General features: G+C 34.7%; 1 protein-coding gene across 1 annotated transcript in view; it reads right to left on the bottom strand.

The window, feature by feature from the left end:
- LOC148955010 (dynein axonemal intermediate chain 4-like) overlaps positions 1-13,678 on the bottom strand; it is a 72,463-nt gene that overhangs the window by 34,782 nt on the left and 24,003 nt on the right. Inside the window, exon 5 of the mRNA XM_089108021.1 lies at positions 3,511-3,614. Coding sequence (XP_088964147.1) covers positions 3,511-3,614 — 104 coding nt within the window. The remainder of the gene's footprint in view (positions 1-3,510; positions 3,615-13,678) is intronic.

Raw genomic sequence — 13,678 nt, 5'->3', positions numbered from 1 at the left:
AGAATCCTAATGAAAGTCACACCATCAGGTTCAGCGCATCAGAAAACCCTATTGAAGAGGTTTAAAGCTCTCATTTAAAAAAAGCGAAATTATGCATTTTTTTTGACAAAAGAAAAATCACAGATGCGTGTTTGTTTGCTTTATGTTTTTTCCCCCAGGGATAATCGTATCGAACCAATAGTTTTAGAATATTGGGAGAGGGGTCACTCAAAAGGAATTTGAAAATTCTGGTATCCATGTAAAGTGACCAAAAAGACCAGAGAGCAGCTAGCCCCCCTCCCAAGCCCCTTTTTTCGCCAAAGTCAATCAAAATCTTGAGATAGCTATATTATTCAACATAGCTGAAAGGTCCAATAACTATGCCTTTGGAGATAACATGACCCCCCCCCACATCTCCTGGGGAAAGGTATTTATGTAATGAAATTATCCCATTGTTTACGTATAATATATGTTATCGAGAAATCATTTTTCGGGTGGTGAGGAGGGGGAAAGGGGAATTTCTGCTGGAGGATTTTCTACGGGGAGGATTTTCCATGAGGAGGGAAGTTTCCGGGAGGTGAACTTTTCAGGGGAAATTTTGCACTGGGGGATTTTTCCAGAATTACTATACGAAATTCTTTTTATTTGCTTTAATTCTCTTTGCCGACTAAATTTTACATATGGAGATGTTAATGGTAATTGTTCAAGGTAAATCAAACAGTTCGTGATAGCGAACTGTAAGCAAGGAGCGACCCGGGTCAATAGTAACCGAAACTCTACAAAATGAAATGTTGACACCAATAGATACACCTAAAGAATCAGATTTTATGCTGATTTCAAATATATAAGTTTCATCAAGTTTAGTCCTACCCACCAAAAGTTACGCGCTTGAGAAAATTTGCCTGATTTTCAAAAAAGGGGGAAACGTCCACTAAAAGTCATAGAAACTTAATGAAAATAACACCATCAGATTCAGCGCATCAGAGAACCCTACTGTAGAGGTTTCAAGCTCCTATCTGCAAAAATTTGGAATTTTGTATTTTTTTGCCAGAAGGTATCACGGATGTGTGTTTATTTGTTTTTTGTTTTTTTTTTCCCAGGGATGATCATATCTACCCAGTCGTCCTAGGATATCTTGGAATGGCTCATTCGAACGGAAATTAAAATTTCTAGCGCCCTTTTTAAGTGACCAAGAAAATGGAGGACAACTAGGCCCCCTCTCACGCTCATTTTTTTTCCCAAAGTCACCCGATCAAAATTTTGACATAGCCATTTTGTTCAACATGGTCGAAAAATATAATAACTATGTCTTTGAGGATGACTTAATCCCCACAGTCCCCGGGGGAAGGGCTGTAAGTTATGAACTTTGCCCAATGTTTACATATATTATTGGTTATTGGGGAGTATACAGACGTTTTGGGGGGGGGGGAAGGGTTCTGGTAGGGGGCAGGGGGTCGGGGGTTACATGGGAGGATATTTCCATGGAGGGAGTTTTCACTGGGGAAGGGACATTGCTATGAAGGGGGCTCCAGATTTCCCAGCATTATTTAAAAAGACGATGAGAAATTAAATAAAAAAAAGTTTTTCAACTGAAAGTAAGGAGGAACATCAAAAATTAAAACAAACAGAAATTATTACGTATATGATTGGGTTCACTTCCTAGTCAATACCTCGCTCTTTACGCTAAAGTTTTTTTTAATACTTTCATAAGAGCTATTTATTCTAATTAACGGCCTTTGTGATTAAGGGGTAATTTTTAAAGAATTGGAACAAAATTTGAAGTTTAGCTTAAAGAGCGAGGTATTGACTAGGGGGTGAACCCCCTAATATACGTTTTCAAAATATATGAATATAGAAGTTCTTTACGTAAGTCAATTCGTAAGTTACCTATATTTATTACTAATAAAAACGTTCGTAAATACAATTAAACAACTTTCGAGAAAGCCATTTAACCAAAAAAGTAAAATTAATATGTAAATTTTGTTTTAATTGTTCATGTACGGTGGGCCAAAATCAAAACCCGTATTAATTCAGAAACGTTCAGAAACTAAATAAAAACCAATTTTTTTTTAACTGAAAGTAAGGAGCGACATTAAAACTTAAAACGAAAAGAAATTATTCTGTATGTGAAAAGGGCTGTCTCCTCCTCAACACCTCGCTCTTTATGCTAAAGTTTGACTCTTTCTCACAATTCTATTTGTTAAAAAACAATAAAGAATTTAGCGTAGAGAGTGAGGCGTTGAGGAGGGGACAGCTCCTTTCATATACAGAATAATTTCTGTTCGTTTTAAGTTTTAATGTCGCTCCTTACTTTCAGTTAGAAAAAACTTGTTTTTTTATTTAATTCTCACAGGTATTGAATTGTCTAGAGGAGTTTTCCTTGGAGGGAGAGCTGGATTTCCGGGTAGTTTTGAAAAAAAAATCAGAAATTAGATAAAAAAAGGTTTTTTTTTCAGCCGAAATTAAGGAGCAACATTATAACTTAAAACGAACAGAAATTATTAAGTATGACTTTCTGTCCCATTTCTTCAAGAATGAATCCTGAAAAACAAGAGTTGGTTAATTAGAACAATAAGAAACTTCTTAAAAAGTACTAAAAAATTTTGGCGTGAAGAGGAAGGTATTGAGGAGGGTATAACCCCTTCTCATATATAACATAATTTCTCTTCGTTTTAAGTTTTAATTTTGCTCCTTGCTTTCAGTTGAAAAAATTTGTTTTTTAAATTTAATTTTAAGCCAAAATCCAGCCTCCAGAAAGAAGGCAAAGGTTAGTTTAAAATATCTTGACAGTTTAAGTAGGCCAGCTGATATTAAACCAGTATGCCTACTGGTGACATAATTCTGATTTATTTACCCTTAACCACATATTGAAGTATCTAAAAAGACAAGTATGTAGTTGTTTAGCATAAACTAAAAAAAAAAAATGAGTAAAAGCAAAGCAGTATTTAATTTCTGACCTTAGTGTTTTAATTTCTTTTTTACACTATGTCGGCTACCTCTTTTAGAGGTTTCTCCTGCTCTGCTGTAGACAAGAAAACCTTAAGCTCGGTTAGGGAAACCTCTTGAACCTCTTTGCTCGTACTCTTAGCTGCAAAAGATCAACGTTTGGGCTAAGGATTCCTCATGGTACTAGGAAAATTTAATTGAGAAGATTTCGTAACATTAACGGCACCTACATTTATCAAAAAGCATGACTCAACATCAAGATATGTTGCTTGAACTTTTTTTTTTAAGATAATGTGTGTTTAAGTTTGATCAGAGCATTAATAAATTAAAGATTTCGGAAATTTATTTAGAGGTTCCTTTTAATGAGCCTTCATGTCAAACTAAGATACCGTAGTTTCAGAATTTCGTAGTTTCAGAACTAAGAAACAAGAGTTTCAGAATTTTGAAATATGCGTAATGGCCCTCATGCCATTATAGTACCATTAGTGATTGTTAAGGAAACAGTAATATTATTTTTGAGTGGTCGTTGGTTATCTTAGGACAACCTAAAAAATGGACACTAAAGTAAGAGAGAGAATCGCTCACCGAATTTTTGTAGTTGTTTTCTAAAAACGTCACTGACGTTCCTTCCAAATGAGCTGACTTGTAGCAAAGCAGCTTTCCAGTAATGGTCTCTGCAGGACCTTTCCCTGAAATTAAATAAAAAAAAAACAAGTTTTTATAACTGAAAGTAAGGAACGACGTTAAAACTTAAAACGAACAGAAATTATTCCGTATATGAAAGGGGCTGTCCCGTCCTCCATGCCTCGCTCTTTACGCTAAAGTTTTTCATTGTTTAAAAAAATAGAGTTGTGAGAAAGTCAAAAACAAATTAAATATTAATTTTACTTTTATATGGTTAAATGGCTTTCTCGAAACCTGTTTAATCTTATTTACGAAAGTTTTTATTAGTAATAAATATACGTAACTTACGAATTAACTTACGTAACGAACCTCTATATTCTTATATTTTTAATAAGTATATTTGAGGGTTCACCCCCTAGTAAATACTTTGCTGTCTAAGCTAAAGTTTAATTTTTGTTCCAATGCTTTAAAAATTAACCCTTAATCACAAAGTCCGTTAATTAGAATAAATAGCTCTTATCAAAGTACTAAAAAATCTTTGGCTTAAAGAGTGAGGTATTGACTAAGGGATGAACCCAATCATATACGTAATGTTTTATATCGTTTTAAGTTTTGATGTTGCTCCTTACTTTCAGTTAAAAAACTTGTTTTTTTTACATATAATTTCTGATTTTTTTAAAATAATGCTGGGAAATCCGGCACCCCCTTCATAGCAATGTCCCTTCTCCCATGGAAACTTCCTTCATGGTAAGATCCTCCCAAATAACTCCCGACCCACTCCCCCCCACTACCAGAAAAAATCCCCTCTGAAAACGTCTGTATACTTCCCAATAAGCAATGCTATATGTTAACATTGGGTAAAGTTCATAACTTTCAGCCCTCCTCCCGGGGACTTTGGGGTATTAAGTCATCCTAAAAGACATATTTATGATATTTTCGACATGCTGAACAAAATGTGTATCTCAAAATTTGGTCGGGTGAATTTGGGAAAAAAATGAGCGAGAGTGAGGGGCTATTTGCCCTCCATTTTTTTGGTCACTTAAAAAGGGCACTAGAGCTTTTAATTTCTGTTCAAATGAGCCCTCCCTCGATATTCTAAGACCACTGGGTCAATACGATCACCCCTGAAAAAAAAACAACAAACAAGTAAACACGCAACCGTGATCTTTCTTTTGGCAAAAACTGCAACATTCCACATTTTTCTAGATAGGAGCTTGAAACCTCCGCAGTAGGGTTCTCTGATACGCTGAATATGATTGTGTGATTTTCATTAGGGTTCTATAACTTTTAGGGGGTCTTTTTCCCTTTTTTCGAAAATCAGCCAAATTTTCTCAGGCGCGTAACTTTTGATAGGTAAGACTAAACTTAATACCCCTAAACGCAAAAAATATCCCTTATCCTTGTAATTTCTCAGAGAAAAAATGGGTTTGGAACAATTCTTGAGTTTATCAAGTCAAACAGTCCGTGGTAACGAACTGTAAATAAGGAGCGACTCGGCTCAATTTTAGCCGAAACTATAAAAAATGGAATTTCGATACCAATAGATAAAAAATTGAATTTTTATGCTGATTTTAAATATATAAGTTTCATCAAGTTTAGTTTTACCCATCAAAAGTTACGAGCCTGAGAAAATTTGCCTTATTTTAGAAAAAAAGGAGGAAACACCCCCTAAAATTGATTAACATTAGTAAAAATTACACCATCAGATTCAGCGTATCAGAAAACCCTACTGCAGAGGTTTCAAGCTCCTATCTGCAAGAATGTGGGAATTTTATATTTTTCGCCAGAAGAAAGATCACGGATGCGTGTTTATTTGCTTGTTTGTTTGTTGCTTCTTTCCCAGGGATGATCGTATCGATCCAGTGGTCCTAGAATATCGCGACAAGGCTCATTCGAACGGAAATTAAAAGTTCTAGTGTTCTTTTTTAAGGACCGAAAAAATTGGAGGGCAACTAGGCCCCCTCCCACACTCGTCTTTTTCTCAAAGACACCCGATCGACATTTTGAGACAGCCATTTTAGTCAGCATAGTCAAAAATCTAATAAGTATGTCTTTGAAGATGACTTAATCCCCCACAGCCCCCGGGGAAGGGCTGCAAGCTATGAACTTTGCCCATTGTCAAACAGTTCATGGTAACGAACTTTAAGTTAGGAGCGACCCGGCTCAACAGTAGCCCAAACTCTAAAAAAAAGAATTTCGATACCAATAGATACACAAAAAAAAACAGATTTTTATGCTGATTTCACAAATATAAGTTTTATCAAGTTTAGTCTTATCCATCAAAAGTTACGCGCCTGAGAAAATTTGCCTTACTTTAAAAAAAAGGGGAAAAAATCCCCTAAAAGTCATAGAACTTTAATGAAAATCATACAATCAGATTCAGCGTACCAGAGAACCCTACTGTAGATGTTTTAAGCTCCTATCTGCAAAAATGTGGAATTTTGTATTTTCTGCCAGAAGGAAGATCACGGATCCGTGTTTATTTGGTTGTTTATTTGTTTTTTTCCCCAGGGCTAATTGTATCGACCCAGTGGTACTAAAATATTGCAGGAGGGTTAGTTCGAACGGAAATTAAAATTTCTAGTGCCCTTTTTAAGTGACAAAAACATGGAGCGCAGCTAGGCCCCCTCCCACGCTCATTTTGTTCAAAAAGTCACCCTATAAACATTTTGAGATCACCATTTAGTTCAGCATGGTTGAAAACTATAACAACTATGTCTTTGAGGATGATTAATCCCCACAGTCCCCAGGGGAAGGGCTGCAAGTTATTAACTTTGCCCAATGTTTATATATAGTATTGGTTATTGGGAAGTATACAGACGTTTTCACTGGAGATTTTTTCTGGTAGTGGGGGGGGGGGGGTTGGGGGCTACGTGAGAGGATCTTTCAATGGAAGGAGTTTTCATGGGGAGAGGGACATTGCTATGAAGGGGGCAACGGATTTCTCAGCATTATTTTAAAAACGACCGGAAAAAAATAAAAAGTTTTCAACTGAAAGTAAGGAGCAACATAAGAAACTTAAAACAGACAGAAATTATTACGTATATGATTCGGTTTGCCCCCTAGTCAATATCTCGCTCTTTACGCTAAAGTTTTCTGCAGTACTTTTATAAGAGCTATTTATTCTAATTAACGGCCTTTGTGATTAAGCGGTCATTCTTAAAGAATTGTAACCAAACTTGAACTTTAGCGTAAAGAGCGAGGTAATGACTATGGAGCGAACCCCCTAATATACGTAATAAAATATACGAATATAAAAGTTCGTTACGTAAGTTAATTCGTAAGTTACATACATTTATTACTAATAAAAACGTTTGTAAATAAAATTAAATAACTTTCGAGAAAGCTATTCAACCAAAAAAAAAAGGAAAATTAATATGCAATTTTTTTAATTATTCATGTACGGTGAGCCAAAATCAAAACCTGCATCAATTCAAAAAGGTTCAGAAATTAAATAAGAAAAACAAGTTTGTTTTTTTTAACTGAAAGTAAGGAGCGAACAGAAATTATGCCGTATATGAAGGGGGTTGCCTCCTCCTGAACACCTCGCTCTTTGCGCTAAAGTTTCTAAGTGTTTTAGTGGCTTAGTGTTTCTTAGAAGTCGTTCTTAAAGAATTGGGAGAAAATTTAAACTTTAGCGTAAAAAGCGAGGTGTTGAGGAGGAGGCAACCCCTTCATATACGGAATAATTTCTGTCCGTTTTAAGTTTTAATGTCACTCCTTACTTTCAGTTAATTTTTTTTTTAATTTAATTCTTACATTAATCAAATACAATTTTACTCATCGTCCTAAAAGTTAGACTGCTGAGGGTTGAGATGGATAAAGAGTCTCACAAGTTTGGAGTTTCAGATGCAGGTTACAATTTATAAAAATTTAGGGAGAGGATTTTGGCTGGGTTATTTTTGTGACAATAAAAATGATCAAAATCTAGAATTGGGATATTTTTATAATTTTAAATTTGTGAATAACAAAAAAGCTATTTTTTTCAAAATCTTGAAGTGGACAATGACCGGCCACCTAGACCCATCTGCTAATTAGCACTGATGTCTGGGAAAAATTCAAAAAAAAAAAAAAATGGTAAAATCACTGTAGTTATGGCTACTAAAGTCCCCAGCCACAAGGTATTTTCTTGACAGGCGGATATTTTGATGGGCGTTTGAGCTTAACTCAGGATTCATGCAATTACACTTTCGTGCAAGAACAAATATTTCAATTTGCATCAGACTTTTCAATTTTTATCGTTTTTAGTCGTAACATATATATATATATATATATATATATATATATATATATATATATATATATATATATATATATATATATATATATATATATATATATATATATATATATATATATATATATATGCCAAGAATATAGTATTTGTAGTTGAAGTGAATAGGATCCATTCGACCTAAAATTTGATTTATATTGTCCCTCATAAGAAGCAAGAGAAATTTTGCCTCGATAAGGAGGTGTTAACAGGGCCAAAGTTCTTTAAAGCAGAAATAAATAAAAACTCAGTCCTTTTAAATCTTCAGAAATTCAAAAGCTTTCGTAAGACATTCAAGTTTCTAAAGACATATGCTTGTGCGTCGGCATACTTTGTCTTTAAACATATTCTTTAAGTATAATTTACATATTGTAAATTTTAGGTCGAATGGATCCATTATTGTATATTCTATTACAATAATGTAAAAAACCCAAACCGTCATTCCCGATAAATTTACGAAGTTCTATTTTTGGAAGGTGTATAACTGGCCTCTTCATTTGAGACTTCTAAGGAACCTCAAATATATTGGTGTTTCACTTCAACTACAAATACTATATTCTTGGGATATATATATATATATATATATATATATATATATATATATATATATATATATATATATATATATATATATATATATATATATATATATATATATATATATATATATATATATATATATATATATATATATATATATATATATATATATATATATATTATGAATTAAAATCCACAATAATGGATTAATTTTAGGATCCATTCGACCTAAAATTTGATTTATATTGTCCCTCATAAGAAGCAAGAAAAATTTTGCCTCGATAAGGAGTTACTAACAGGGCCATGGTTCTTTAAAGCAGAAATAAAAAAAACTCAGTCCTTTTAAATGTTCAGAAATGCTTTCGTAAGACATTCAAGCTTCTGAAGACATACGCTTGTGCGTCGGCATACTTTGTCTTTAAACATATTTGTTTAATTTTATGAATATTTAAGTTTTTACGGGGAAAGGCATGGGCGGCGGATGGTAGGGAGGCTTCTAGTCTAAAGAGACCAGATGTGTATGTAAAGGGCCAAATTTGGCAAAGATTGGGAACTAATATGGCTTTTTCTGGTGGAAAAAGCTATCTCCAATCTTCTTTCAAGACCTGGTACCTGAAATGACCCTGGAGTGGGTGCCGTCAGACCTGCTACGGTCCCCGTGAAACTAATTGACCCCTTATAATACTGTTAGCATATTTTGTTCTTAAACATATTTGCTTATGTTATCCATACAGAATAAAGGATTAATGTACCTTTATAGATCTTGAGACTATTAAGGATTCACGTTATTTCACTTTTTTCTTCAGTAACGTTTAGAAGAAGAACAGTAGTAGGTCGTGGAAGTAATTATTTGAAAAAATTTAAATACATATTTAATTACTTTTCAAAGTATTTAAATACGTATTTAATTACAAATTAGATCAAGTAATTCAAATACGCATTTAATTATTTTTTTCCTGTATTCAAATTCAAATTAACTTTTCGCAATATTCCTAAATACTTTGGTCTATCAAACGCAGGTTTCGAGAGTATTCACTGTTTTTTCAGACTGCACTTTGAGTAGTGAACTTCTTAAGATCTTGATTTAGAAGAAGACCCATAGGAACACCGTAATAGAGGTTAGCTATATTTTCAGAGTTGGTATGTATAAAAACAACAAAACTTCAGTAGCCAAGGGAAAGTTTTTGATTGGTCATAACTGGCCATATTCACTCTTTTGAAGTAAGGAAAACATTTTAAAGTGTTTAACTGAACTGGACTGAGCACTGCGTGTACTGACGTTTAACTGAAATGTATAATACCTATGTCACAAAAAGTGCAAGGCAACTTTCTCAGACTGCACAATTGAAGAAATGTGGCTTCTTGTAACCGTGGGGAGAAAAAAGCTTTCAAAAACCTTGCATAAGACTTGGCTTCTTATGCAAGAATCATGCGTCGAGACATCCTGTCTACTTGTATAGACCAGGGGTTCCTAAAGATGATAAAAAATCTGAAGAAGGAATTTGCTGACTTGGATTATGTTTGCACTACAGCAGATATATGGATCGCAAATCATAAAAGCGACATTGGCATTGCTGCACACTGGCTAGAAGATGAACTTTGCCGAGGGTCATCTGCAATCGCTTCTAAAAGATTCAAAGGCACGCATGATTATTCTTCTTGTGTCAATCATCTTAACGAGATTCACGAAACATGTGTTCTCCTGTCGACAAAGATTCTCAAAACTGTGACAGACAATGGCAGTAATTTCGAGAAAACTTTCAGGGAATTTGCATACCCAGTCAGCCCCACTTACACTATGGAAGACAGAAATGATCATAATGGAGATTCTGAAAGTGAAATTGATGTCTCAGTAATTGTTTCAGTTGGAAATTTGCTTGACTTGCAAACAGAAAAGGTAGATGAAACAGAAGAATCTGGAAGTGAATACTACTTACCCCCTCACTTTCGTCGTGTGAACCACACCCTGAATCCTGTTGCTAGTAAAAATAATGGAAAAGTCATGTCAAATGTGCCGTATAAAAAGCTGTACCATACTTCAGTGGGGAAGTGTCAAGGACTGTGGAACGCAACGAGACAGAGCTCAAAAGCATCTGATAAAGTCCAAGATTGAATGTCAAAGCAGCTGATTGTTTCCAATGTAACTCATTTTACTTCTCTACATCATGCTGTGAAAAGGACTGTCAAAGTGCGGGACAAGATACGACACGTTTGTACCGAACTAAACCTACCGAAGTTGAAAGTGACTGAGCTTGAGTTTCTTGAGGAGTATGCCAAGGTAAATGAGCCTATCACCAGGGCACTTGAGATACTAAAGGGAGACAAGAACTGTTTTCTGAGAACGCTGTTGACCATGTTGATTGCAAGAAAGAAAATGATTGACATGAAACAAAACCGCTCTATCAAACACGTAAAAGCTCTCGTGGAAGTGATCTTGGATGGTTTAGAGAACCGGTTTGCACACGCTTTTAGAATGTAGCTAAATGGACCATATTTTTAAGGAGCTAGCAATAGCAAGTGGAAGCAACCCTGGTTCCAAGGGAAGATAGATACTGCGAGATATCCGTGACTGAATCATTGATGTAATTTCTGACAAAATGAAATATATTTTACCAGTCAATGCTGATGATTGGTAAACTGATTGTGGTGCCGAGCACAGCGAAGTGTCGTCGATCTATTCCGATGACTTGTTTTTATTTTCGACAGTAATGGTGTTAGGACGAGTACCGATTCCTCTTTAGGCTGCAACATGGAAGTTCAGCTATTGAAGCTCATAGAGGATAAGAAACCGTTCGATTGAGTTCTTGAAAGAATATCCGGACGTTACAAGTTTTCCGATAGTCCAATCCTGCCATAGCATCGTCTGATCCAGTAGAAAGTCTTTTTTTCTGTTGGGGGCTCGGTATTCACCGCAAAGTGGAACCAGCATGGAGATGAGAAGTTTGAGAAACTTTTGTTGTTGAAAGCTGACTCCCAACTCGGATAATAATTTTTTTTATAAACTTTCATCGTAACCGGTAAGCTCTGAGAAAAAGTGTTTTGTAGCTAGAGTAATTTGTATTTTAAATACGTAGTTTGTAATTAAATACAAATTACTTTCCTGGCAATGTATTTCCAATAACTAATTAATTACTTTATGGTATGAGTAATTTACATTTGTAATTAACTACATTTAAAAAGTATTTCCCACAGCACTATGTAATGCTCATCATTAAACATCACACTTAGGATAACACTGAATAGGATATAAAAAACGAACATATATTGAATAAAAAAGTAATTAAAAAACTATGAAAGCAATTAGCATTGTCGTATTGTTTAAAAGTTATAAAGTAAAGAGCAATATGAACAATTGCTAGACTATGGATGACTCTTCTTCATCATAAATTATAAACTGCTGTTGAACACAGCAGCTAAGATTACAGGTAAAAAAATTGAAGGTATGCCAGGAAAGGTTTTGCTAGTGAACCGGAGAATACTTAAGTATATGCAGAGAAAGCTCAGAGTGGAGAAGGGGTGATGGAATTATAATACTCTTGGCATAACATGCTTGATCTTCTGACAGCATTGATTTGAGGACATTTAAATTCCAAAAAAATGGATGGTAGATGCACATGAGAAGAGTTAATATTATTTATTAAATTTTGCCCCTGTCTACTGGGGTTACTAAGCACTGAAAAATTTTTAGGTTCCAATTTGCGGCCACGCCAAAACATATTGATATAAACATGTTTTCAATACGAACTTTGTACAATCCCCCATAAACCACATGTTTGTTACCCCTTGTATAATCAAGTTGAATTGCAGCCATCTTTGACCTTCTAATGACATTGACAAGAAGACTTTTCAATGCTATTTTGCCTTTATGGTGACTCTAGATGAGAACAGTTTGAACTTAATCAAACAGTTCGTGGTAACGAATTGTTTGATTTGACGAACGGGATTTTGAAAACAATAGATATATCAAAAGAATTGGCTTCTTATACGTATTCCAAATACATAAAGTTCATTAAGTTTATTGTTACTCACCAAAAGCTGAGAGCCTGAGAAAATTTGCCTGATTTTTGAAAAAGGAAGGAAACGCCCAATCAGATCCACCAATGGACTGAGCAAATCAGAATACCCGACTCTAGAGGTTTCAAGCTTCTATCTACACAAATGCAGAGTTTTTTCATTCTTTTTTGGCAGAAAAAAGATCTGGGATTCATGTTAATTTGTTTTTTTTCCAGGGGGGATCGCGTCGATCCAATGGCTCTAGAAGATCAGAAGAAATCTCATCCGAACGAAAATAAAAGAGTTCTAGAGCCCTTTTTCAGTAACCAAATGATTGAAGGACACCTAGCCCCCCTCCCCCTCCATGCCCATTCTTTTCTCGAAGACGTCTGATCTAAATTTTAAGATGGCTATTTAATTAAACATAGTTGAAATATCCAATAAATATGCTTTTGGTGATCACATGACTCTCCATAGTCAATGGGGAAAAGGTTGTAAGTTAAGCCATTTGCCCATATTGTTCGCATATGGGATTTGTTATTGGTAAATTCACGGAATTTATTCGAAATAATTTCCTGCTGGGAGGTGGAGATTTTCCTCGGGGAGAGTTTTCTGTAGGGAAGAAATTTTCCAGAAGAATTTTGCAGGAGAAAATGTTAAAAAAGGGGGAGGGGGATATCCTGGCATGATTTGAAAAACAGTCAGAAATTAAATAAAAACGGAAAGCTTTTTAAACTGAAAGTAAGGAGTAATATTAAAACTAAAAATGAACAGAAATCATTCTGTATATGAGGAGGGCTACGCCTTCTTCAACTCTCGCTCTTTACTTGTTAATGTTCGATTTTTTGTTCTAATTCTTTAGGATAGACTGCTCAAACATTAGGGCCGTTGATTTTGAATGAAAAGTATTTTTAAAGAACTTTAAGACTTTAGCGTAAAGACTGAGGGTTGAGGAAGGGACAGTCCCTCATATGCAGAATAATATCTGTTTGTTTTAAATTTTAGTGTTGCTTCTTATTTTTAGTTGAAAAAACTTGTTATTTTCATTTAGTAGTTTAAAAGACTTACTATCTTTTTCCTTGTTCAATCATTCCCACTATTTGTTGATTACAGTCCGAGGTTCCAAAGTGCAACCAGGATATTGTAAGTTGAAATGAGCCCACTTTCATGCGAGTGTTCAACAACCAGTCATAATTTTTACATCTGCAACATTTCGTGTGTTTGGGTACTCTGCAGCTGTCTACAGTTGTTCTGATGGTATAGTTTAAAAACTTCTCTAATACCTTGATTTTTTGTATTTATGACGACTCTTAATGAAAAAAT

The sequence above is a fragment of the Artemia sp. Qi Xiang Cuo genome, chromosome 2, assembly GCF_049724085.1.
Source record: "Artemia sp. Qi Xiang Cuo chromosome 2, ASM4972408v1, whole genome shotgun sequence".
Lineage (NCBI taxonomy): Eukaryota > Metazoa > Arthropoda > Branchiopoda > Anostraca > Artemiidae > Artemia > Artemia sp. Qi Xiang Cuo.
The sequence above is the reverse complement of the archived record's forward strand: the minus strand, read 5'-3'. Positions and strand labels throughout refer to the sequence as shown.